At 45.8% G+C, this 27240-nt stretch overlaps 2 protein-coding genes across 6 annotated transcripts; one reads left to right on the top strand and one right to left on the bottom strand.

Annotated features, from left to right (window-relative positions):
• Nucleotides 1–6082: 6082 nt before the first annotated feature.
• Nucleotides 6083–12926, bottom strand: LOC101763417 (ribonuclease TUDOR 1). The gene is made up of 17 exons (XM_004952545.3): nt 12702–12926; nt 11600–11765; nt 11297–11371; nt 11081–11194; nt 10891–10995; nt 10585–10791; nt 10297–10512; nt 10093–10200; nt 9744–9914; nt 9452–9649; nt 8990–9352; nt 8671–8901; nt 8408–8593; nt 8261–8338; nt 7993–8187; nt 7110–7484; nt 6083–6587 (listed from the first exon to the last, which is right to left on the bottom strand). Exons 2-17 carry the CDS (start codon nt 11747–11749, stop codon nt 6399–6401), a joined length of 2961 nt encoding a protein of 986 aa, XP_004952602.1. The 5' UTR covers nt 11750–11765; nt 12702–12926; the 3' UTR covers nt 6083–6398.
• Nucleotides 12927–17455: 4529 nt separating this feature from the next.
• LOC101764096 (inositol polyphosphate multikinase IPK2) lies at nt 17456–26340 on the top strand. Of its 5 annotated transcripts, XR_214499.4 has the most exons (3): nt 17456–18471; nt 19887–20061; nt 25947–26340. XR_214499.4 is itself a non-coding variant. In XM_004952546.4 (2 exons), exon 1 carries the CDS (start codon nt 17456–17458, stop codon nt 18431–18433), a length of 978 nt encoding a protein of 325 aa, XP_004952603.2. In that variant the 3' UTR covers nt 18434–18471; nt 25947–26340. The 5 variants fall into 5 exon arrangements, 4 of the variants coding, with proteins under 4 accessions (XP_004952603.2, XP_022685380.1, XP_004952604.2 ...); XM_004952546.4 differs by lacking the exon at nt 19887–20061; XM_022829645.1 differs by lacking the exons at nt 19887–20061; nt 25947–26340 and adding an exon at nt 24357–24807.
• Nucleotides 26341–27240: the final 900 nt, after the last annotated feature.

Genomic DNA, 27240 nt, shown 5'->3' on the forward strand with positions numbered 1-27240 from the left:
TCGCACCCTGTGTAGGACCTTGTGGTGTCCTGAGGTACTGGGTCGCACCCTGTGTAGGACCGTGCGGGCATCTGCCAGCTAAGAGGGACTGAGCAGGTTGGGATCCACTCTGAAAAAGCTCATCGAACCAAGCTTGGCCACTGGACCTCGCTGCCTCGTCGTGTGAATCCTCCGAAACCCATCCCTGGTCTGTGTAGCCTGTTATAATCACAAAGGAAATGGTTTTGTTAGTTTCATTGCGTACTTAAAATGGAGTATAAAAAATGTATGCACCACACACCTGCTGGTCGTATCTCCGGTGTAGCTGAAGATGGACAAGAGGACCATACGGATTGCATCTGCGGGGCAAATAGCAAGATGTTCCGCGGAATGTTCCGCGAAACATTCCGCGGAACAATGGACGGACCTGCTGTGGCGTGCCAAGACGGTGGTGGTGGTGGTGTGGCGTAGGACGTCCTGGCTGCTGGCGGACGAACGGGCGGGTGAGAGGATGTACTAGCCTGTTGAGTAGGAGCTGAAGAGGACGCACGGGGGTAGGGAGCTCGTGGTGGAAGGAAGACGTCCCCGTGCCCGCCACGGTAGCTGACGGCACTGATAAACCTCCTGCAGACATCTCTAGCCCTCGTAAGCAGCGAACGGTGCTGAAGGGCATTTAGCACGTCGAAGTGCTCGATGCCGTACGTCAGCTGTGTGTCCAAATCCGCAATAATGTCGAACAGTTGGGGAGCAAAAAAATTTGAAGTTAGTCACACCAAATGATGCAAGTTTAGTAACAACAAAAATTACAGTAGCTTACCGCACGGTCGTAGTTGACGTCTCTCGCGCGAGGGTACGTCTGCGTGACTGGAGCGGTCTCCGTCGGTGGTTCGACCGGAACGAATAGGACCCGCGTCCTGGTTCTTGGTAAGAACCAGTGAAGGTACACTGCGAAAGCGTCGGCGTCGTGTGCCCGGGCCTCCTGGACCACCTCATCTAGTGCGGTCGCCCATAGGGCGACCCAGTGAACCATCCTCGAAACCCATAGGACTCCAGGCCCACCACCACCACCACCCTGACGGCTAGCTCTAATGGAACCATCGTTACACGAGTTACATAAATGAAAAATTCTTAATGCAAGGAGAATGAATGGGCTGGATTGTAACTGTGAATGTAAGCCGGAACGGCTGACGTTGCCGGAAGCGGGGAGTGCTGGTACAGGCCGAACTGCCTCATCACACGGTCAACCGTGTAGTCCTCGACGTGGATGTCGTAAACTACTAGCCTCCTCATCCTCCAGTATGCCATGTCCCGATAGCATAGCGAAGACAGGCCATGCAGGGCACGAGCGTCCACCTCCTCGAAGTTATAGGGTCTCCACCTCACATCGGTGTCGACCAGAGCGTCGAACATACTGACGAAGTCCGGGTACGACTTCTTTGTTTGCACCCCCGTCCAAACCGCCTGCAACAAATATAATCACAATTTCTCAGTTAGGACCTCGAAAATTCCAAAGTGTAATATGAATCGAAAAATAGTAGTAGCAGAACCGTACCCTCCTCAGGCACCACAACGACCCCATCGTGGGCTTGTTGACGTCGTCCTCGTCTAAACCCCAGGGTAGGGGGACATGTCCATACGAGGTCGCCCTATCGGGAACCGCTCGTAGGCCCAAAGCTGAAGCAGCAGCGGGCAGCCAAGGAAGATTGGCTCCGCCGAACTCACCTTCACGCAGCCCGTGCAGAGACCCCTGTATGTGGCCGCCAGCATAGCTAAATCCTAGCTGTACTGTGGAACCTAGGCAAGCGGGGCCTCCGCAATGGCCCTCGCGTAAGGAAGAAGGTGCTTAGGCACCGAGTTCCCCTGCGACGTGCAGAAGAGGGTCCAGCCGAAGAGCCACAGCAGGTACGCCTCCAAGTGACGCGCTACTGTGGCCTCGTTTGCGTCCTCTCTCATGTACTCGGCCTGCAAAACAATTTCAGACTTGTGTCAACAATAAGAAAAATTGACAAAAATTATTTGGACTTCCTGCTAATTAAATATTCACACTGAACTGCTGGAACCATGCCTTCGTCGGGCCGTGGGAGTTGCTAAAAGTGTGGTACTGCGGGGCACCGTCTACGCGGGGAATGTCCGCAAACCGACCCAGCAGCTTGTCACGCCAGACAGGTAGGACGTCCATCGCGGCTACGGCGGCTCCTGCACAAGGAAGGCCCAGTAGCATCGAGACGTCCTCTAGTGTGGGGGTCAACTCACCGACTGGGAGGTGGAAGGTGTGCGTCTCTAGCCACCAACGGTCCAGCAGAGCTGCTAGCAGTGACATGTCGAACTGCAACTGTGTGGGTCTCTCGCAGCCACGTCGCGCTGAACTGTCGACCATGTCGCCCTCCATAAGCCTAGCCACAGGGAGAAGGCCCGCCGCACTCAACCTATAGGTCATCGATTGCTTGTATAATGCTTTTGTGCCGATCATGGATGAGACAGACCCCCTCCACATCCAACACAATTATGTTCTTCACCCTCTCGAGGAACCAGCACCAGCTATCTCCAGACTCCTTCACAAAAGCGATCGCAAGCGGCAACACCTGATTGTTGCCATCGGTCCTAATAGCTGTCAATATTGTCCCTTTGTACCTTCCAGTCAGAAATGTGCCATCAATGAAAATGACTGGTCGACAAAGCCGGAAAGCCTGAATGCAAGGACCCAACGCAAGGAATGACCACTGTAGGACCTGTTTGCCTGGAACCTGAAGAACTGGATATGCTTTCAAGTCGTAGAAGCTTCCAGGATTTCTCTAGCAAATGGTGTGCAACAAGGCAGGGTGGTTGTCGTAGGATGCTTCGAACGTACCCCACTTCATCTCAATCGCCTTCTACTTAGCACAGTAAGTTTTGTTGTAGCTGATCTTGTACTTGAACTTCTCCTCTATGGCACAGATAATAGACTTGGGCTCGAAGCTTGGATTCTCCACTATCTGAGGGTACATGTATTGAGCAACAAATTCAGCAGTGAGGTTGCAGTGTGTTCCTTCCAATTCAGCTAGCAAGCATTGGTACTTAACCACTATAGTCACCTTCCAGTAATCCTTCCATTTGCCCTTGTATGCATGCATCCTAAATGGTCAATCATTTCGCACACACCGGACATCATACACCTTCGAACTACTCTTTTTCACCCTAAACTGACGCTGCAAACACAAAGTGGACCATCTCTTAATAGCCACCTTCACTTCATCCCCACTTTGGTACACAGCCCCCACGCATACCTCATTCTCCCTGTACTCCCAAGAAATATTTTCCCCTACATTGACCTGTAGGGCGGAATGGTCGTAATTTGACCAATTTCGCGGTACAGAATAATTGTCTTCCTCATTGGACGAGTCCTCATCCACGACACCATTGGCCTCCCCTCCTTCCATCTCCATCTACTCTACTAACTCAGGAATTTCCTCCCCCTCATCAGCCTCTTCATTTGGTTCCCGAGATGCTACATCATGTTCTGCATCTCCACCTTCTTGTTCTTCGTAATCAAGTTCTTCGTTTCCACTCGCATTACTCTGCACATCTTCTTCGGCTTCAACTTCATCACCTCCGACTTGTTCTTTAATATGAGTGCTAGGTCCACCCTTCATGAAAAAATGGATATACCATATAATTGGTAAACCTCTTCTCGTGCAACCATTTATGTAAGCCCGATGGTTCGGAGTTCTTTCAAGTGGATATAACTTCCAAAAGTTTATGTCGGGCCGTGTTTTCACTACAACCCTCACAAACACATCCGCTTGATCTCTGTCAACACCTAAGTCCCTACAAAGCCACTTGCATATGCCCCCCCCCCAAGTTCTCTCTCTTGCTCTTGGAACACACTTGGTGAAACAGGCAAATCCACTCAAATCAACCCCTTCTGGACCATATCTAACTTCCCCGACCCATAGTACACTTGAATATTTACACTATCTGACATGCCTGGCAACATACATGAAACGGGCAGTCCAAATTAATCTTAGCACTATACATAAGTTAACTGCAATAATGACCTCAATTGAATAAACAAACAACTATGTAACACTAAACCAAGCTTACTAACTAACTTTATCATAGGCATGCACCACAACAAATAAATCTAATAATGTTACCGAAAAACTATATTATAATACCTAACCAAAAAATCATAATTTACTAACTACATTTAACATAGTGATTTACCAGAACAAACAAAAATATTGTTACCGAAAAACTATATTCAAATACCTACCAAAAAAATCATAATTTACTAACTAGGTTTATCATAGTCATTTACTAGAACAAACAAATCTAACATTGTTACCTAAAAACTACAATGTAATACCTAACCAAAATATCAGAATTTACTAACTATATTTATCATAGCCATTTACCATAACAAATAAATCTAATAATGCTGACTCTATTTCCCTGTATAAGCTAAATCAGTTATACTAACTAACCTACATTTTCCTATATCTAAATACAGCTAAAAGTTTCTAAGTATAGATCTAGATCCACTATTATTTCTAAATCTAGATCTACTAATATTTCTAAATCTCAGATCCACTAATATTTCTAAATCTAGATCTAAACTAAATTAAACTGCACTATACTATACTTAATTAAACTACGAGATTAAGAAGATTTACCTGAGAAGGACGGAAGAAATTCGTTCCCTCTTCCCCCTCCTCCTCCTTTCTTTCTTTTTTTTCTTCCCTCCTCTCCTCTCCTCTCTTTCTTTTTTTTCTTCCCTCCTTTCCTCTTTATCTTCTCTGCCTCGCGATGCCTGGCGCTCGCTTTGGTGCGGGAGGAGGGGAGGGGCGCGGGCGGTTTTTGTAGGGGGGCGACTATCACCGGCCCAAGCGGCGAAAAGGGCGTTATCGCTGGCTGAGGCGGCGGTAAGGGCCTTACCGCCGCCTGGGCCGGCGATCGTGCCTCGAATCGCGCGCGGCAATTACGGCGCCTGTTGACCGTTAGGCGGGAGGGCCGGCGGTAAGGCCTTATCGCCGGCTCAGCCGGCGGCAATAGCCTAGATTTGCAATTTTTTCATCCGCTATATATTTCTGCAAAATCAAAAAAAATATGAAAATAAAAAAATTCCTAGTACGCTCGCAGCAGCGCACGTTCTAGCGTGGTCAGGCTAGGAGCCTTCGCTGGGCCTGGCTAAGAGGCCTGGCCAAGGCAACCAAAAACCAGAAGCCCGCATTACACAAACCTGGCTAGCTTTTAACCACCCAACCAAACACTCCCATAGTACACCCTAAAAGATTCTAACTACTTAGACCTCGGAAAAATCGCAATATTAAATTTATAATCACCCGGGTACTTTAAAACTCCCGGTCGATGGACACCACTTCGTTAGAACCTTATCCTCCAGCTCCCACCACCCCACGAGGCCACGATGCTCTCTCCCATGTGAACTCTCTCTCTCTCACCCTTTCGGACTTCTCTTGCAGCGGCCGGAGGCCGGGATGCTCCTCGCCCTCCTCCTCCTCCTCCTCCTCGTCTTCCTCTCTCCCTCTCTCCTCCTTCTCTAGTCCTCATCTCTCTCACGGATGGAGAACATGGTGGTGGCCGGAGCTCACCTGCCAGAATCGAAGGAGGAGGATTGGATTTAGGGTTTTAGGGGTGGGGATTCGGGTTCCGGTTGAGGATTCAGGTTTTAGGATCGGAGATATGAGGTTTGGGGTTGGGGTGCCGACGGTTGTAGAGGGATGGCTGGGAGGTGGCCGGCCCGGTGGTGGTTGCGGACGGCGGGCGGGAAGGGAAGCGGCGAGGGCTCCGCCGACCGGACGGCAGGAGACATCCGGTGGGGAGGGCCAGCGGTGGGAGTGATGACTGAACTGGTTCGGAAGGGTGGGGCTGCAGGCGGGAGGTGGGCTGGCAGCACGGCGACGTGGTCGCTGCCAGCTGCGGGGGAAGCAGGCAGCAGGGGAGGCAGAGGAGGAAGAAGACGGTGTGTTTGTCGTTTTGTTTTGTTTGTCGGAGATTCATCCGTGAGTTTCGAAACTCACGGGCGACCGTAAACTGCCCTCGGAAAATTGCTATCAAGCAAAGCAACCAGTAAACGCATAAAAGATAAATCAACACAGTACGACAATGGAATAACAGCAATCCTGAATTTTAATTCACTGCAATTCTCAACATTATACTTTTGTCTACAAAGAACCGCAGCGAACAGACACAACCTTATTAAGTTCAGGGAAAAAACAATGTATCTGTAACCTTTAACCTTACGATGTCAAAACGGAATAACCTGCCATCAGAAGTGCTCAAAATGAGAAACTTTTGCCTCACTAAGTACCCTGCTCTAACCGAATAAATAAGGTACCCGCTCACTCTAGGTTTTTCATCTATAACTCCCGGCAGAGTATCACACTCGGGGTGTCCAAAACTTCATAGCTTACGCCCAGTCTCTACCGACGGCCTCCGGGCTTCCTTGCAGCTGGAGCCTGTTCGTCCTCATCAGATTCAACATCTCCATACTGCCAGATCCGCAGCCGTTCCTTCTTTGCTTTCTCCTGGAACTGCTCCAGGTTCTGGAGAGCCGTTTTCCTCTCCCTAGTGTCCCACCTCTTGCTTCTTTCAAGTCGGGCAAGCCCTTCCTGAAGATACAGGCAGAGTAGGTAATGTTAGAAATGAACATATATTTCTGGCCTGGCCATAATACAGCTTTTCACATAGCTTTGCAAGAAATTGATCCCATTGTCTGTCAGGAAATGAACATGTGTTTCTTTGCTCTGAGTAGTTAGGAATGAACATATGTCCATTGGCATTTTGCGCAGCATCTGGACTAGTTTCCAAGCAGCTGTCTACCATCATAAAGTAGGAATGTTCTACCAAACATGAGCAAAAGTTTGTAGCAAGTAGTTGTATGTCCTAACAAAAGGCAAAGTAGGAATGAATGCATTCAACAACAGTTTGCAGGTGTGATGCCCTAGATTTAGCTGGCAAATCACAAATGAAATGCAGATAACTAATATATGATGTCTCTTGTTTCCATTCAAGGGTCAAATGAACATTGCTTGTGTTAGCTTAAACGATTCAATATTTCAAAACAAACTAAATGCCATGCTATGCAGTACACCAAAAGACTAGCTCAAAATAAAGCAGTCAGTACCACAAACCTCAAGCATGGTAGCATTTATGCTGCTTTCTGTCTCTGCATCAACAAGAGTAACAATGAGAACATTTCCAGTTCCTTGTCCTTTTGATTTTCCCCCAGAAGTATCACGGTCTTCAATCATTGCCCGGTATTGCTTCGAGCTACTGAGCAAACATTCACTTAAATACTCTGCTGCTTCCTGACCAAAATCATCCTCTAGAGTGGGCACTTTTATGAAAGCAAGGCTGCATAACTGAGTAAGAGCAGGAGACGAGGAAACTGATGGGTCCACAGGCCGTAATCGACTGTAGGGAACCACCTCTTGGTTGCCATAATCAATATAGAATACTTCAAACTTGTCATTTGGAGATTCTACAGCACGAGGTCCATTCACAATCTGCGCAAGGCATGAGGACTTAGTATTGAAATTGCTAGAACTACCAGAAGATAATAATGACAATTTGTGCATAAAGTCCAAAACTGAGGTATGATAAGACCATTAAAAATAAACATGAAGGACTTGACAAATTGGGCATGCGGTGTCATAAGTGAGGGAGACCGTTAGTTAAAACAGACATCATGGGAACAAGAACAAGCTTATTCGTTCCTAAATTTGTTAGATACCATGAGGACACTTCCCTAGTTGCTAATGCGTAATGTTCTGATATAACTTCTCCAAGTGGCACATAGATGAAGCAAAATGCCATCAACAAGGTGCTTAACAGACCAAAACTTATAGGTTTACTTTTGGGTTAATTTAGAATCACCAAACTTACACTGGTCATAGAGGAAAAGAAATTTCAGTAGGGTCCTAGTGTATAATCTACTAAGACATATTTCAACTACGACTTTGGCCCATAAAGACTAGTGATTTCATCATACATGCTCAGTAAATCTACACATACCATAGCTCTGTTCCAGGAGTTGTCAAGGCTAAATTGTGCGAGCACAATTTCTCCCTTCACAGGATTAAAAGCACCAATGACTGGCGCATCTTTAAGTTTTAAAGATGCAAGCTGCTGTTGAATTGAAGCCACTCTCTGGTCACCAACTGTCTGAACATAAAACTTGCCACCACCAAGAACTTCCGTGACAACAACCTAAGAGTCAAGAAGTTAGATTTCCCTGCTATAAATGTAGTGTATGTTTCAATAATATCTTTCATGGCCAAACCTTGAGAATTTCCTTTTGTTTAGATTCAGGTGTGGATCCGTTGGTAGCTTGTTCACCCTCAACATAGTTCTCCCATATCTTGAAAAGTGAAGTGTCAGTTCTGGCTTTCCCTTTTGTATACCGGAGGAGAAAAAAATAAAGGATTACCTTAAGTTTTTGTTGCTTTGCCGACTGCTCAGCTCTCGTTAGGACATAAGCATCTGAGATCCTATCCAAGCCAAATGAACTCAGCTTGGCCAGCCCAGCTTCCAAAAGTACAGAGCCCATGTTGGTCTTGGACTCCCACAATGAACCTATGAATGTTCCTGTTCTATCAACTGCTTCAACCTCTATCTGCGTGAATCACTTGCATCCTTCAGAAACAGAAAATGGGGAAATGGAAGAGCAAACAGAGACAAATAAAGTTTTACCTCCACATCACGTTGTAGTATTCTTCTCCTCATCAAGGCAATAGCTTCATCTGAGTATGGCTCGCCTTTACCAGGACACCGAACACCAGATAATGAGAAGGCAATACTGCAAGTCTCCTTTGGAATTGTTAGTTTAAATCGATGGCCGCTAAAAACATATTCAACAATGGCAGAATGCCTTCTGTTCCTCTGCAAGAAGGGAAGGAAATCTTTGGCCTTCTTCGCAGATACCTAACCATACAAGATCCACACTGATAGGTTAATGATGGTGTATAATAAAGTTAAAATCAAGCTAATGGAATAAAAGAAGATGACTTACTGTTGTTAAATCTGTTATGTGCATCACAGGAGATTCTTTTTGAGAATGCACTCCTTTCTTTGCTTTCTCAGCCCGTGATTCAGCTGCTAACAAAGCATCATAGTAGTGTGACCTTTCCTCATAATCCCTGTGTTTAGATATCCTAGCAAAGCCTCTTGAGAGCAAAAGTTCAGCAATATTAACTCCAGGTTGGCTGGCAGAGCTCGGAGCAGAAGATACGTCTTCTCCATCAGCCTGTGAAGGTGAACCCAGAAAAACTGAACCATAATCTAAAACTCTGGTATCAGCTGCATTGGCTGTGGGAGCAGCATTCTGTCCATCCACAGTGCTGATCCTTCGAGAGTATTCCATTTCAACAGCCACCTGAAGTTAAAGAGAGGGGATAAAACTCAATCAGTTTTCAACTAGGGAACATTTTTTATAATGTATTCACTTCAGCCAGATACAGGCCAATCTACATACTTGCTTGCCAATCAACCTCGTGCGCAAGAACTCCTTAGCTTCACGAGCAAAATTGTCAGGCTTCTCATCCCTACGAGCATTGCCCATCTTAGGAGCTCTAATGCTTGAGAGATTAATCCGACGTTCGGCTGAAGGACTGCCATATGGAGCAGCATCATCAGCTACAATAATGCAATCTCCACTCACAACCTCTACCACCTTTGAAGAGATCAGCATGAAAGAAACAAGTTAAAATCATGCAATTATGTGAACCATGATGAATACACACTATCATTGAGAACGAAAGACACACTTTTCCAGTAAATTTCTGGTCATGGATGGGCTTTGAGTTTGTCACCGGTGGCTTAAAGCCTGTCCAGATTCTCAACTGATCCTTTTTAGCCTTAAGTTCGGCGTTCTTCAGCTTTATTTTGACTTCAACATCAAGCATGTTAGCACTCCACTCAACATACTTTGCAAGACCCTGTAAGAGAAAGGTTAGCACATAAATCTTTAATGCAGTCACATTCAACAACTTAAGAATGTTATGATCGTTGGCGCAGAATTTTTTATGCATTCAGATGACATTTAATGTAAGAACTTGATGATGCCTGCTACCATGATACTCAAAAGAAATTATATGAATAAATAATTGGTCGTACATTTTCGACAAGCTCGAGGGCCAAGTCCTTTGCAGTCTCTCCGTCAGGGTAGTACACAGAGCCAATTATATTACTAAAGCTGTCTGTGCCTTCCACCACAATACGCACCTAGAATTTTTTTTACAAGGGAAAGTTAGGCTAACTAACACAGTAAACTCTTCATGCCAAGGAGAGGAAGATAGAAACACAGAGGAGATAACTTACATCTCTGTTGAGAACTCTAGTCTCTGTGAAGTGCTTGGCTTCTCTTCCAAACCTATCTGGTGGAATTTCAGCAGAAGCTGCAGATGCAGCAAGTCTTTGTGCTGTAGTCAGTTGAGCAGGTGCTCCCTCAGAATCTTCACCGTTTGCACCATTAGCAGTACCATCCGTTTCAGCAACAACAGTAGGTGCCGATGAGCGCCTCCCCATGGATGGAGCCTAGATTTATTTCCAATTAAAATTTACCTTATAACTGTGAAAGAAAACAACATCAAATTATGATAAGCATACCTGTACTCCAGCAACATATATCTGCACAAACTGGAAACTAGGGAGCAAGTACACACGAATGGTGCTGCCATCGCGAACTTGTTCAACAATGGCCTCCAAACTCTTGCCTTTATTTGCAACCGCAAAACCCTTTGCATCAAAACCACTTGCTTCACCAATTGCAGATGGCGGAAGATCTCGTATTGACTCTTCAGCAGCACCAGGTTCCTGAAGTTGTATATAAGATGCGTACAACAGCAAAATCAAGAAAGGCATTCATCTCATGCAATACAAAGAAGTTGGCCACAGAAATGAAAAATTGCTAACCTTGCTCCAACGACCAACACCCTGCTGCTTGGCAACTTCCTCCAACCTCAGCAGCTCAGTAAGGTATGGATTTTGTTCACCCCCCTTGGGGCCTTGCTCCTTTACCTGATTAAGCAAATAGAAGAAATAAACAACACATCTAGTGCAATAAATACAATGAAGTCCAAAAAAAAGGTAAAATGGTCCTTACCCTCGCCCATCCAGCAGACACTACTGAGTATGCAACATTCTTGTCACCAAGATAAACAGTGCCAAATTCGCGTCCAATATTAGGAGCTGTATAATCCACTCTGAATGTGACCTCCTATAACAGCAGATTATAATTTTACATTGTCCAAAAAAGGAACTTATGAATACAATGAATTATATGTGAGTTCAGAAAATAAATGAAGTTCAAATGTAGCACCTTCCCAATGCAAAGCTTTCTCAGAAACTCTCTGCTTTCCCATGCAAAGGGCTCATCCACTCCACCACGGCGAGCCTAGAACACCATGAACTTTCGATGTGAATTAGGAAGCAAAAAATGAAAAACTTCACAAATGAGTGGAATATCAAGAAGCTACAATTGATGCAAGTAAATATTCCTAGGTTGGAAGTTTAGTAACAAACCAATGACTTCCACCAAATTCAAAATTAAGGTTAAGTGAAAAGGCCAAACGATATCCTGCATTACCAACAAAGATTTCATGACACGCAGATTGAATCTTACCAGTCTTGGTGCCATAAGGTAGGACAGGGTGATGGACTTCTCGGGTGGGATCTCAGCCTTTGTGCTTCCCATGATGAGTAGACAATCCCCAGATGTCACAGCCTTCACCTTACCCCTCAACCATCCTGAGGCTCCTGTGTTGGTCGCCATGATAGCAGCTTACACCCTGCGATCAAATGAAAAGGATGAGCATTTATTACGAGATTAGTGTAACCTAATTTAGTCTCATTTCCTATCGCAATTGATAACTCTCATTTTTTTCTGATATTTGCATTTTACAGAACCACAGGTAGCTAAATGATGAAAATGGCAAATACACGGAGATGTTTAATTGGAACAATGTCAGATTTCACATAAACCCCCTTTGAACATACAAACGAATTCGGGTAATCCTAGGACTGTGTCCCATGGTCAGACAATACCAGCCACTCCGTTTTTCAAACAACAAAGAAGAATAAACAACAGGGCTGCATGTATTGAAAGGGAAACTGATATCTCAGGAGTATGCGTCACAGGCATGCAGGAATATAAAGTGCACAGGTTGATAGTCCATGACCAGATGACCTCCCACTTTTATCCTACAAAGGAATTATTCAGCACGAGCAGGTTTCTGTAAAGGGAAACACGGAAAGAATTGCACACGAAAGATTTGGCCCACCCCTACCCCCAAATACCCGCAAGAGTCCAACCACCCACTCGCAGGAGGGTCACGCGAACCCAGCCACCTTTCTGCCACGGCGCAAAAGCGCGGCAGAACAGCAGGGGCAATGCGCTCAGAGCGCGTAAATCCAAATCCAAATCCTACTGAAATCTAATAATCAGTAGCCCACCCTCTAACGCCATGCAGAGCCGCGACCGTACACGCAAGCGCAGATCTGGCACTGGCACCACACGAATCCGCGCGATCTCGTAGAATTCCGGCCTCGGCGGCCGGGCACCGAGCAGAGCAGGCTGCGCCCGCATCGGATCAAGCGCGGGCCGCGGCCGCAACGCCCAGATCGGGCCGAGGAGCGGTCTTAAACGCCCAGATCTGCGAGCTAACCCACCCAAGCCGCCACAAAACCGGTACGTGCGCATCGGATCAGGGAGAAAGGGAGCTCACCTGGCCTCGGCGGGATCGCCCCCGACGCGGCGAGAAGAAGAGGCAGATCTGGGGCGACCGGATAAGGCGCGGGTTGCCTCCGCTCCGGCGGCGTCGGTACACGGGCACGGGGGGATGAGCGCCCCTCTCGCCGGCGCGGCGACGAGGCGAGGGGCAGAAGAACGGGAGCGCGTGAGGTTTTTGGGGTGTAGCGAGTGGCGAAATGAGGGAGGGGAGAGGCGACTGGGGGAGAAGGGAGGTAGTTTATAGTGAGAGGGAGGGAGCGCGAGCGGGCCGGGGCGCGACGCCACGCGATGGATGGGGAGGTGGAGAAGCAGCAGGCCGGTTTGGCTTGGTTGGGGGACCGACCCGTCCCGTGCGCGTGCGCCCGCGCCCGCGTCATGGAATGGATGGGCTCGACGAGGCGACGAGGCCTGCCCGCCGCTCGCTTTCGCAGAAATGTGCGTGGAGTTTGTTGGGGGCGCGCGAGATCCGACGGCACCAGCGGGAGCTGGAAAGGGCAAGCTCTGCGTGTGGTAGGCTGCTGATTTGTTCTGTTCGTCGCGGTAAGATGAGTAAGACGCGGGTGAGGGCAAGGTGGGGGCAAGTGTAAGAAGGTTTGGTCATGGCGTGTGCTAGCGGTTAGCTTAGCTTTTCCTTCATGCGATTCTATCTGGTCGACGTGTTTTACACAGTTACCGTGCCACCACCGCGATGACTGAAGCAGGGGGAGATGCTAGATGTTAGGTTGCTATAGGACGCTTCCCTTCCGTATCTCCGGTGACGGACGATGAAAGGGAGCGGACCGGCATGATGACGATGATGGCGGTGCCGGCACTACACAATCAGAGTTGGAGGGGAAAGACGGAGGTAGAAGAAGAGGCGTGTTATTTACTATGCGACAAGGAGTCAAGAGGTAACGGAAAAATAAACACACAGTCGTTAATTCGGTTGAATGAGCTACTTCCCGTTATATTCTAATAAATTTGAATAAATGCATATTCATTATAAACTTACACGTGCTAAAATCACCCATTTAACCTCATGTTTTTTTCTCTTTGACTAATTTCTTTATTAGATTAAGAAAAAGGTAAAGATATGCACAATTGCAAATTAAAAGATGTTGTACAACAATAAGAAATATTACCGGCAATGTGGGTTTATATGAAAATAAAGACCATTGGTCCACTATAACTCGACACCAAAGTTTGAAATATGATAAAATACATTGGTGATGTGATGTCTATCCAAATTCCAAAACAAAAGTCCTTGGGTATTACCAAAATTGAATAAAAAAGGAAGCCATTCATTGCATGATTTGAAAATAACTAAAATTGGAATGAAAAGTAAAATGGTATTAGGAAATTGAGATTATTTTATTAAAATTTGTTAAATTTCAATGTGAGCTTTGTTTACACTAAAGAAAGATCTAAAGTCAATCAAAAGCAAAATATCATTAAATGTTTTCATTTATTAAGAGACCACATAAAATTCCAACCATTATTATATTCCAATTCTACTTATAAACTCCAATCGTTACTTCAATTGAAAGTTTTGGCTTCTATGGGTCCAACCACTAGGTTACATATCTCGAAAAAAGCAAGGGGCTATAATTGGTCGGATATGCTACTATATTTCAGTTAATGTAAAATTCCTTGTAACCCTACCCATGCCAAATTCGATGCTAACGATATTACCGCCTATGAATAAAATCATTTATAGTGTGTGATGTATAGTAGCATTTGACCTAACTTGTCAATTTTTGACACTACAATACAATATTATTACATATTTATAGAAGCCATTTATTTGTTCAAGATTTAACAACGCATTCTTATAATCAACCGTTGGTTGGCATTATGTTTGTTTACGATGTGTTTAACTCGAGTTTCTTTGGAATACATTTTTTTGTTTCAATAGGCTGCTCATAAGTTGTTGCTCTTGCCCTTACATGGCTCGAAGGAGTTCAAGGTAGGTACTCTCTTCAATGAAAAAATAAAATAAAATAGGACTCTAAAAGCTGTGATCAATCAAACCTCACCATTTCCTGATAAGGATCGGGACGTTTGTTTTGCCAATCATATCTCTTGTGTTGTGCTCACCAATACATAAGATTCCATGGATTTAAAATGTAATATTTAAAAAGGCTATCAAGTATTCTTTCCAACATATGAAACTTTACAAGATTTGGAGTTTTGTACAAAGAGTTATGGTAATTTGATTGAAAATTGCGCAGGTTGTCACATTGACGCGCGGACATTGTATAACGTGGAGAGCCTTCTGTTTGGAAGCCCATATTCATCATATTCGACTCTACCCCAAGTTTAGAAGAGATTTGAATACTTTGTTTTTCAAGTTTGGCAAGCATTGGGTTCGAATAGAAGATGGAGTTTGAAGATTGGAAGATTTGAATTCAATTCGGATTGCCACGTCACCGCTTGACAACTCTGGATTATAAAGTCCATATATCCTACGTACGGAGTTCATTTTGGACATTTGATTACTCTTTGGAAAGCTTATTTGATTGCCTACATGATGGCTGGAGTCCTAGGCCGAGGATCCTTAAGGATGCGCAGCACTTCAAAAGGGAAGACGGCAACATATTAAGTCCAAAGTTTGTAAGAGTCCAACTTTAGATTTTAGGTTTCCTTAGATACTATGTAAGTTAGCTATGTAATTGTAGACTCAAATTATGAATTGATTTAGCTATTTGCTTCTTCATGATAAAAGTCTCATACATGTTCTTCCTATGCATATCATAGAAGGGGAATTGGATGCTGTGCCAAAGATCGTGCTTCCTTTTCCTTTTCCTCGGGGTTTGAGGGTTCAATGGCAACCTATCAAAATTGTGCTTGCTGATCCAAGGTGATCAGAGAGTGCAATAGTTATCTTCCCACCACATCTTGTGGTTCAGTGATCCTACTTCGAGAAAGTCGGCCTGTATCATCTTGCTCTGTTTGATGAAAAATAAAATAAAAGAGGCCTTTGAAAGTTGTGTTTAATCCAACGTCACAATTTCCATGGAAAAAAGGACAACAATAGTGAGGTAGTGATTCCAGGGCTGCTTCGGAGTTGTGCCAATTCTCGATGTATAGTCTAAATGATGATAAATATCTAAAACCACAAAAAAGCATTCACTGCAATTATTTTTTAAGCATTTTTATATCATGTCATTTACATTCCTACAAAAGCGAGTTGAGTTCTCATCATCCTACCAATTGCGCAAAGATAGTCGAATCATCATACCAATTGCATGAAAACAATATGATCGGTGATAAAATAGACAAACCTTCTGTAGATCGGGGAAGCAAATACAAGCTTTGAGCTGGTATGGCGCAAATGGCACGGCCAACAAGAGCAACGGACCATGCACAATTGCACAACGTAAGATCGGTTTGGTTGCAAGAATCGTTTTGATTATTACTAGAATCAGCAAAATATTTGCCAAAACGGTGAAAACAACTAATATTTTTCCTTGAATCGCCTTGAAACATTTCTCATTTTAATAATGGAATCACCAAACAGGTGTTTGTCAGCGATTCTAATTTTTGATAGCCATCTTTTTAACAAGCACCTTGAAACGTTTCTCATTTGAATGGAATCTCCAAAGAGGTGTATTTCACCGATTCTAATTCGTTTAAGGGAGAATCTGAATAAAAAAATATTGATAGCCAAAAGATTTTAACAAGTGATTTTGTAACAAAGTGATTTTGATTCAGCATAAAAATATTTTAAAGAAGAATTTGGAACTAAAACGTTCATGCCTTGCGCGATAAATTCCCACCTCTACAAATTACCATATCACACTGGAAATTCGACAATTCCTCCTTCGGCTAGACCCGATCACGAGCCACCCGACCCGACAAACCCGATCCGACCTGCCCGAAAAAACCCAATCCAACCTGACCCGACTAGAACATCACATGGGCTCGGGCCTATTTATTTGACCCGAGGTGATTTTCGGGTCGGGAGCGGGTCAGAATTGTAGCCCACGGGCCGACCCGACGGCCCGAAAATACACCACCAGGCCAACACTTTCATGTCTCTTCCTTCATACAACCCACCACATCTCGAAACACTCTATACGGCCCAACAACCCCAATACGGCCCAACGAACAACAATTTTAACGTGCACATGGCCTTCCAGGCTCGGAGGTTCCCAGTTCCCACCGTCAGTCAACATTTATCCTATCCGACTCATTATTCCCTCAACCGTATCTCCCCGAGCGAGCACTAGGCAGGCGGCCATCCAGGTCCGAGCGACCCCAAGCCGCAAGCAGCCAAGCACCCCGTCTCCCTTCTCATCCAGCGCCCCCCAAGTCACCCCGTTTCGCATCTCCAGCTGCCCCAACTCCCCAAGCCACCAGGCGGCGCCGGCGGTGGCTCACAGCTCGCAGCTTGCATTCGTCGAACAAGGCATGGCAACGCGACGATAGTTGTGGAAGCGAGCAACAGCAGCAGCGTGGAGCAGTTGAAGCGGGCGACGGGGCAGTGCGCAGTGCGCGTAGGAAAGGCGTCGGGCTGGCCCACGGGTCGCCGGGCCAGCCTCGGGTCGGGCGCAGGCCGTGATTTTCAGCTCGATGCTCAGGTCGGGTCGGGCACGGGCCAGCGAAAGCAACCATCGGGTTTTGATTGGCCCGACCCGAACCCAACCCGAACCGGTGGATGATCAGGTCCACCTTCAGCACACAGGTTGTGCGCCGCCGGTCTACCTGCAGGTTGCAGCGAAAAGGACACTTCAATCACGGAGGAAGCAACGGAGGCCATGGCCATCGATGATCTCGAGATTCCCAGGTCTCTTTAAGTTCCGCGGCGTCGCGAGCCCACGGAACCACCGCTCCTTCCACCACCACCGCCACCCGCCGCCCCCTCCCGCCCCCGCCACCATGTCCGACCTCCGCCCGCCGGAGCACCAGGTCGCCGGCCACCGCGCCTCCGCCAGCAAGCTGGGCCCGGTCGTCGACGGCTCCGGCCTCTTCTACAAGCCGCTCCAGGCCGGCGATCGCGGGGAGCACGAGCTCGCCTTCTACGAGGCCTTCTCCGCCCACGCCGCCGTCCCGCCCCGCATCCGGGACGCCTTCTTCCCGCGGTTCCACGGCACGCGCCTCCTCCCCACCGAGGCGCGGCCCGGGGAGCCGCACCCGCACCTCGTCCTCGACGACCTCCTCGCGGGCCTCGAGGCGCCCTCCGTCGCCGACATCAAGATCGGCGCCATCACGTGGCCGCCCAGCTCGCCGGAGCCCTACGTCGCCAAGTGCCTCGCCAAGGACCGCGGGACCACCAGCGTCCTCCTCGGCTTCCGCGTCTCCGGCGTCCGCGTCGTGGGCCCCGGGGGCGCCGTGTGGCGAACGGAGCGCCCGGAGGTGAAGGCGCTGGACACCGCCGGCGTCCGCCGCATGCTGCGGCGTTACGTGTCGTCCGATTCCGGCGAGGTGGTGGACTGCGCGCTCGCCGCGGCGGTGTACGGCGGGGAAGGGGGCGTCCTGTCGCAGCTGCGCGAGCTCAAGGCGTGGTTCGAGGAGCAGACTCTGTTCCACTTCTACTCAGCGTCGATTCTTCTGGGCTATGATGCCAATGCGGTGTCAGCAACCGGAGTTGGGGGTGGGGTGAGGGTGAAGCTGGTGGACTTTGCTCATGTCGCCGAGGGTGATGGGGTGATTGATCACAACTTCCTGGGCGGGCTCTGCTCGCTGATTAAGTTCATTTCTGAGATTGTTTCGGAGACTCCTGATACGCCGCCATTGGGTCCTTAAGAGGAGGACATCTTGGCATTTGGGAGTTGATGACAAAGGTAAAAGCTCATCCTATATCTGTTCGTTGTTCCTTTTTGTTTATTAGATTTGCTGCTTTATATGGATGATAATAGGAGATGTAGGTTCATGGATATAAAGTGGAAGGGGAGATTTGTTCATCGCTTAGATGTTATCTTGCTATGGGTGGAGAAGATAAAGCAAATGGAAAGATTTTCTGATGTCACTTTGGTCATCAAATCAGCTACGATGTTCGATTATCTAAAGATGAGATTATAATATTGTCACTTGTGCAAAAGCTAGGGTACCAAAAGAAATAATTGATTATGCATCTGCAGATGTTAGTGAAAGATTGTGGTAGCTTTAGGCATCTCCCGAACTATATAAAAGTTAAATGATGACAAGAACATGCTATTCACAAGTGAAGGCATTTGTTCTGAGTACTTTTTTTCCTTGATTTTTGAGTGGTATGCGGAACATGAAAAGTTCAGGTAGAGGGTATCAGAGTCTTGGAATTAGAGTATACTAGAAAGCAGGCGCGGCTTTGCCGATCCACTGTCGGTGTGAATCAGCCTATTCTTTTAGTTCCAGCATTTTCTTTTGATGCTCTCAACACTGCCTGTTGGTGCAATGGTTGTTCTGAACTGGTATAAACATTCGTTCTCAAAGTGTTTCAATAAAATTGTTAGAACCTGTAAAATGGAGAAAGGATTAAAGTGGCAGACTACAAAAGCCATGAAGGCAAAGTTTGATACAGAACATTTGTAATTCAGGTGGTCAGTACTGATCAAATACATGACGTTATCTTTTGGTTTCTGACCTAACTAAATATAGTGTTGCAAAACTGGAAAGCAGGGTAGCCCAGCTAATTGAGTTAGCAATTGATACAAAATAGATATCAGTTGAGCAAGGAAACTCAGAGCCAAGTCAGGAGCACTTGGACAAGAAGCAGCACTTATAGATCATGCAGAATAATGAGCTGAAAAGATTCTATTATAGTATTACAACCTACGAACAAACTGCAAACTAAATGTGGATTGCGTTAGAATTGAGAAAGCTGAAGCGAAAGTAGTAGGAAACTAAAACAATAATTAATTAGTGGTCGCTAAATAGTAAACAGTCTAATATTGTCATTTACATTTTTTTCCAAAAGCAACAAGATGATATATGTATTTTTTCCAAAACTCTCACATGGACAAAGCACATTCACACTGTTTCAGTGCAATGTAGGATCCCAAAAAATCAATAAGCCAAAAGTAATTAAGGAAAACTGTTTGATTTACTGATCCATGACTTGATTTTGTGTGCTCTTATAACAGAGTGGTGTTTGCAGATAGCTAGTAGACAAAAGCGGTAAAATTAACTATTCAGAAATTGCAGTGCTAACACAGAACATTCACAGTATTTTTTTCATTCCTTTTCTTCACAAAGATACTCAGTTAGTATGGCTGTGCAGGTAGGGGCTGCATTCCTTACGACAGATGCAATGACAAAATTGTAGATGACCAATGTAAATGCAGAAATGTGTTTTCACCAAGGACGAAAAGATTGATAAACCCATCAACGTGAAATCATCAGAGGGCTAAACTGAAGTCCATCACAGAGGAAAACACACATGAATATGCTAACCGGTACGTTCACAGTCAAATTTGCACCTACATTATTATAATCTATTATCAATGCCAGGCTATGAATATTGGGGGTAAACTACTTCTGAGTGGGGGAAAGCAACTTTTGGGAACAAGGGACCATGGCAAGTCGCACAATGCAAGACATAGCAAGTAGGGGCCTCGCTTAATTCCAGCAGCAGAGATGGTCATATTAATAGTTCACACAAATATTTGAAGCAGCTAATTATAGTGTAATACTGTAACTGGAAACAATTAATAACATAAAAAAATGCCATCATCATAATTTTCGAATACTTCACAAAGCTGCTCATATTGGGGAGCAAATGGCATGCCAGTACCATAAACAACTAAGCTAAGAAACAAACTGGAAGAATAAACAGTTTGAAATCGAAGGTATACTGCACTCACCATTTTATCAGAAAAGCATGAGCAAAGTCTGCAGCGGGAACTTTGTACTGCAATAGTTGGACAAGTCCTCAAGGCTACACCTGAGGAGATCGATCACCATCACATTGTACTACCCCTTGACACAAAATCGCTTCAAGCACAATGCCAGCTGTAACAAAAGGTCAATGCAACTCCACCGTGCTAGACGTGTAGGCTTTATGACAGTAGCTTACTTCCTCCTTGGAGAAGCATGTACAGAGGGTGCTTTGTCTTCACATTTTTCTGTCAAATAAAAGCAAAATCAATGGCAAAATTTCCACCAACCCAATCAGATAACAGTGTTGACAAAATAGTACCAATGGACCATCATTTAACAGTGACATTTCAAATTAACATTAGTTAGCACACATTTTGCCACTTCAGTTATCACCATTCTTATGAGCCATTCTTATCAGGTATGGTTATAATCATACAGGCGGAAGCAATAATGAAGCTTAATAACCTGATTTACTTTTCAATCAATATCATAGATCTTTTCTTCCTTTCCCCAGACCCCACATCTTGTGTGGGAGCTTTCGCACTGAGTACGCCTTTTTTTTTTTTATCATAGATCTTTTCAAAGATGTATTATCATTTATGTGGTCCTAGTTGATATCCTGTTATTGAAATCAAGCTTAGAAATTGAGATGTTCAAAAGTGATATGCTCTCCTAGTACTATCTAGAAGCATTGGTTATTTACCTCTTGGTCAACTTCTAATTTTTCCGAATCTGTTTTGGTCATGCCGCTATGCTTTGTAATACTCTGAATCACAACACTATGGAAGCCTCACTGTAAATCTGGTTAATTGTGCCCAGATCATTGCACACTGAAGATATGAGGCTCCTGAATTTTTTAGTAGTTCCTTTGTTAATGTTTATCTATCTGAACTTCCCATATTTGCCTACTTTGTCCATCTGGAACACCCAGACCTTAGAATATTGATCTGTTAATGACAAACTGGTAGATTGTTCCTAACATCAACAAGTCCTCATTATTTTTTATCTTTTCCAAAGCTGAGAGATGACCAAGCTTGCAAGCTAAATGAGAGCAAAATGGCATAAAGCTAATAACTTAAAGACTGAAGCAAACAACATTCTCAAGTAGATGAAATTCTATTATATCCTTATGGAGAAGTAGATGCATTTCTACTAAACACAATATTCAGAAGTCTCCTGATTACACTAAATTGTGAAAAAAGGGGAAAACAGGAGCAAGTACAAGGAGGAATCAAACCTGAAAGAGCTAGCAAAGCTTTTCAGCTGCTAGGGTCCTTCCAGCCATGGAAAGTAGGCATCCCAAATACAAAGGGACAGGAATAAATTAGAAATTGAAATAGGAACCGATGCTGATCTTTGGTTGCGATACTGAATTGCTATGTTAACCTAGAAGAACTGAATCATCTAAGCTTTACTCTAGGTGATATGAGTCATGCATAATATTCCAACAGCAATATCATATTAGAGAGTTTACTATTTTAGAAAATTCACCAGGAAAACCAAAATTAGTAAAAGAATGTCCAGAGAAATTAATAGCAAGCTAGTCCACCTATACATGCAGTTTATCTTATTCTACTTACCTGTCGTAGTTCTAGTGTTCTACTAAAGTATAAGTCTGTACATATTAATCTTAAATATAATAAAAGCACTGGATAGTGATGATGCATACTCACAGATTAAAGGTATTGTGTAATCAATGGTTCATTTTATAGACTGCAATACCACCATTAGAATATATCTCATGCAAACTGTCATGTCTCTCTGATAATCCTACAAAGTGGAAGAAACAGCAATGATAAACATTATGATATTACATAAAGATATGTGAAATAAAATACTAAACATAAAATTCATGTCCCAGCTAGCATGGTTAGCTTAGGAAAGCACAACACCTAAGGATTTCTCTCTCTTGTCTTGTTCATTCATTAAGTAGGAGCCTTTGTCATCTGCATTTGTGGTTACACATTCTGGTAAATGGCAAGGAAGAATGAGGCATTTGGTTGGCAATGAAAACAATTATATATGGACTAAATCAACTCACAGAGGTAATGCATCGAGCACTTGGTGTACTTGTGCTCTGAAGAGACAGTGGTGAGCAGCAGGGTACAGTGTTTAGGCTCAACTCAGGACACAATTGTCAATGGCCTTGGCCGTGAGGAGGAGCCTACCAAGGGGATATGTGCCATGCTCAAGGCGCAAGCCTTACAGCAATTGTCCCGCGCGTCCCCTCGCAGCGCGGTGCACTGCTCCTTGCTCTTGTGCGGGGAGCAGCTGAGCACGCTGCAGGGACAGCTGCTGGGGAGGCAAGGGGATGGAGCAGGGGGGAAAGGCGAGGGGCGACCACCGGCGCCACCTCATGGCCGATTCGTGCGACCCCCGGACCAGCGCAGCAGACGCCTCGGGAGAATCGTGTCTCATTCAATCGGCAGCAGCGGCATACAGGCAGGGAAGGTGATGGCACGCGTGGCGCGCCTACCGAATTAGAGGGCGCGTGAGGTTGGGAACAACACGACGGCCGTGGCAAGTGGGAGGGAGTTCGGTGGGCAGCGCGGCAGGTAGACGGCGGCAGGCGGTGCTGGAGGTGGAGGGAGGTGAGAGCAATGCGGCAAGCGAAAGGCAGCGGCCGGCGGGGCAGGGGATAGGCAGAGGAGACGCAGGGATGGAGGCACGCTAGGTGGGCGATGAGGCGAAGGCCATGGCACGGCAGCCGGCTGGCAGAGTGGATGAGGACTTCAGTTAGGCGGGTTTGCGAATCCTCCCGAGTGCCCAGGTTTGCCGCTTAGCAGGTGAGAAACCCGCGCTGACGCCGATCCGATGGCTGATAACGTGAGCTTGCTGGATCGAACGGTTAGTGAGCTAACGGGTGACGTGGCCCTATCGGGCAGCCATGGAATGACCCGGATTTCGTATGTTAGAGATTGTTACACAGCCTCCAATATTTTTTAATTGATTCTTGAAATTATTTTTATTCTGTTGGTGGTGATAGATAATAGGTTTGATGACCCTTTGAAGCTTGGTGTCTGTTATACACTGAATAGAAGCCCTAAGCAGGTTGAGTGTTGAGGAAAAAATGCAATGGTTTCAATCTAATGTTAGACATCTAATGCTCGAATAGTTCACACTTTTCTCAATAAAAAGGATAAGATATATGCAAAGAATATCTTGATGTTGACCTCAGTGGCTATATGCCTACTGATATGGACTGGAATAAATTGCACTTATGTTCTAGTCAAATAACTCCTACTTTTTCTGGCACACTCTTCATGATCAATTCCATATTGCACTTACCATTGGCGCGAATTTCATAGTCTTTATTTCGGCACTCGCGTAGATCCTACTTTTCTTATTTTAAGGAGATAAGGAAAGCAGGACCATTATGTCAGCTTCTATATATAGGCTTACGGCAAGTTGTTGCTTTTTTTACAATCTGTATTACTGACCTTGTAGATCCTTTTGTTAAAAAAAGCACGATAGATCCTATTATTCTCATTATATCTGGATAATGGAAGAGGACAAGTATGTTGCTGCTTTGCACTAGGCTAACGAAAAATAATTATTTTTGAGAAATGATAAAAGGTAATTTTTATTCATTCCGTAGTTCGCTTGACCATTACACTTACCTTGCTGTTGCTAGTTGTTAGTGTATGGTGCTGTTCTCGCCATCAGATAACTATATAGCAATCGTGATAAGTATGGAAGTTGTGGTACCATTAATAGTTACTTCAATTATGATAGTTTACTGTGTCATTAGTGTTTATATGTTTAATTGTTCCAGTATCATTTTGCATTAAAATTGATGTTGCTGATTGATACTATTTCCTTTGATTCTGCTTCTTTGTGATGCTAACGGCCTTTATTTCCTAATAAATAGAACTGTCAAATGTAAGCTATGGTGGAATGCACCGGTCCTGCACTCGTTACAATTGAACTTTTTGGTTGATTGACAAAGATAGAGCTAAGTTGGATAAGGAATCCCACAGTAATTAGGTAGATGTAAATTTGAAACATAAGGTGTTTTGAGACAGTTTGAATGTCTAGAAATCAAGGAGTTGAATCAACAAGCAAGTCTTTGCCCGCGTTAAGAACGACAGGATTCTAAACAGAAGCCTGAATAAAAAGTTATGCTATATTGTCAGATTGAGGTGTTTTGCAACTTTTTCGGGAACTGCATTTAATGTCCTCCTTGTACTACTGATGGTTTATGTTAATGATATAAACAACTAGTGGAAGTTGTATTTCTCGGCATTTCAGGATGTGCCACCCAAATGTCAGTGGCAAATCCAGGAAATTCCCGACATATAATGCTTGTGCTATTTTCCCCACACGATCTCAGTTGTTTGAAGTAAGTTGTTTAACTATGTGACTGAGGTAGCAACTTTTGTTCAGAATTATTTAGTTATACTTTAGGTGTTTAACTCTATTAAAAATGTGTATTTGTGGCATGTTGCATTTATTTGCTTCACTAATTTTTTAGACCAGGCCTGGGTGTATAACTACGCTTGTGAGTCAGGACATGTTTGTTTCCACCCTCCTAAAGTTTTAGCTCCTAAAGGTTTTTAGGCAGTTTTTAGGCACCTCCTAAAAGTATGTATGTTTGGTTCCACCTCGTAAAAGTGACTAAATGCAATTAATGAAGTGGTAAAATACCCAAGATGCCCTTCCCCATGCCCCTGCTGTTGGCACGTACTCCGGCCCCACACCGCCCCTCCGCTGGCGCTTGGCCCGCTCGCTGCCGGCCCCACACCGCCCCTTCGTCGGCGCTTGGCTTGTCCGTCGCTAGCCCCGCACCACCCCTCCGCCGGCCCCACACCGTCCCTCCGTCGGCGCTTGGTCCACCCGCCGACGCCGCCCCCTTCCCTCGAATCCCAACCGCCGCGCCCCTCCCCTCCTCTTCTTCCCCGGCACCGCCACCCCCCTCTCGGTCCTCCCTCGCCTGGATCCGACGGCGGCGGGGATCCGGCGGGGGAGCGCCTGGCTGGCTTGTGCGGCGGCGCAAGGGAGCGGGGGCGGCAGGGGTGGGGTTGCCGTGCGACAGCAGCGGGCGGCGGGAAGGACGCCGCCGGCGGGGGCCGGGCGAGGAGGGACGCCGGCGGCAGGCGGAATGGTGGGAGGGAGGGTGAGAGATAGAGAGGGGGGGGCAATAAATGAGGGCAGTGGGGTTCAGGATGGGCTTTAGGAGGTTTTAGGAGGGGGTGGAGCTCCTAAAGAAATTGAAGCCTCCTAAAAGTTTAGTCACTTTTAGTCATAGTGTTTGGCTCTTTAGTCACTTTTTAGTCACTTTTTAGGAGCTAAAATTTTAGGAGGGTGGAAACAAACAGGCCCTCATAAGCAGAACATTTGATCCTTATTGCTCCTATTCGATGCTCATGATTGATAAGTAGAACATTGGATCATGCATTTTGTTTCTTTTTAATCGTCTGGTGATCACTATTATTTGACATAGAACGTTGCTGTCTTGCAGGCCTAAAGTTTTGTCCCCAAAAAGAAACCTCCGAGCTGCTGGTTGTGTGGAAATATGAGACGACTCAGCTGGTTGCCTTCCCTGCAAACATACGGCGACCTGTGCCTTTTTTGAAACCTGATCTTCTGAAATACTTTGGGGTAATACTTTGGGGTTCGAGTACGTTGGATCTGATTGCATAAAGAAAACCATAAAGAGTTGCCACTCTCCTCCTGGTAGGTGGACGTTGAGACGCATGCTATGCAGGCGTGCTGATCCAGCAAAACGCTGCCAGTCTTGTGCTGCTTGCCGTGCCTGTCCGAGCATATTTTGTTTTTGTTTTTCTGAGGCGAAGATTGCATGCATGTGACGGGGCCGTGCCAGCTTTGAGTAGCGATTGGCGTTCTGTTTCTTAGATCTCTCCGACCTGCTGCTTTTTTTTTCAAAGACGTGCATAGCATGTTTTCTTCTGAATTACAATTTTGCAATTTTAAAAGAGATTTCAAAGCGCATAGTTACAACTATCACCCGCGACCAATAACAGAAACACAAGACAGGAAAAAAAGGAAACCATAGCACCACCATCACACTAAACACGATCTAAGATGACTGAAATCTGCACATTTTACGAGTTCACATTTTATGAGATAAGGTCATCATGAATACACGCACATCACTGATTGCCTAGCAACCCGGAGCCAGCGGAGGTAGAGCGAGATGTCATGCAGACAATGCCTCCAAGGGGGAGTGACGCCAACGCCGCCATCGTCCGTCTGTCCATGGAGGATCAGACCAAGTCTTCACCGGGCAAAACCAAATGGATTCGGTGGCTGCAACAATACTCCTAGCGAGGTGAGCTACGCTAAGGAACACAACTGTTGTCGGCATCGGCGAATGCCAGGCAAAGCTTTTGCTAAGGCCCCCCTCCCCCACCCCAAAACCAACTCCACGCAGCCGACCGCTAAGACCTGGATGGGAGCCAAAGCGATGGGATGACAGCGAGCAATCCACGACAATGACGATGGGGAACATCCGCGTGCCAGCGCCCGCTATCACGATGACCCAAAGACGGCGGCGACCGCGATGACCAAAAAACAACCACGGTGGGAAAGGGGGAGCTTGGCTCCCCCCCACCCCACCCTGCAACACTCCACGACGATGATTGAGGACGACCCGTGGTAGCAGCAGTTGCCGAGGGGTGGCGGCAAGCTGAAGCACCATGGGGAGGACGAAGACCCATCCTCCCATCCCTGCTAGCAAAGAAGACGGTTGGAGGAGGCATGGCCCCACGAGCATCAACCAACGGCAGCGAGCG

The sequence above is a fragment of the Setaria italica genome, chromosome I, assembly GCF_000263155.2.
Source record: "Setaria italica strain Yugu1 chromosome I, Setaria_italica_v2.0, whole genome shotgun sequence".
NCBI lineage: Eukaryota > Viridiplantae > Streptophyta > Magnoliopsida > Poales > Poaceae > Setaria > Setaria italica.

Coding starts and splice junctions, on each gene's coding strand:
- LOC101763417 (XM_004952545.3), bottom strand. CDS start 11,749: ATGGCGACCAACACAGGAGCCTCAGGATGGTTGAGGGGTAAGGTGAAG. Junction 11,372..11,599: donor ACCTTATGGCACCAAGACTG/GTAAGATTCAAT, acceptor ATGGTGTTCTAG/GCTCGCCGTGGTGGAGTGGA. Junction 10,201..10,296: donor CTAGAGTTCTCAACAGAGAT/GTAAGTTATCTC, acceptor AAAAAATTCTAG/GTGCGTATTGTGGTGGAAGG.
- LOC101764096 (XM_004952546.4), top strand. CDS start 17,456: ATGATCTCGAGATTCCCAGGTCTCTTTAAGTTCCGCGGCGTCGCGAGC.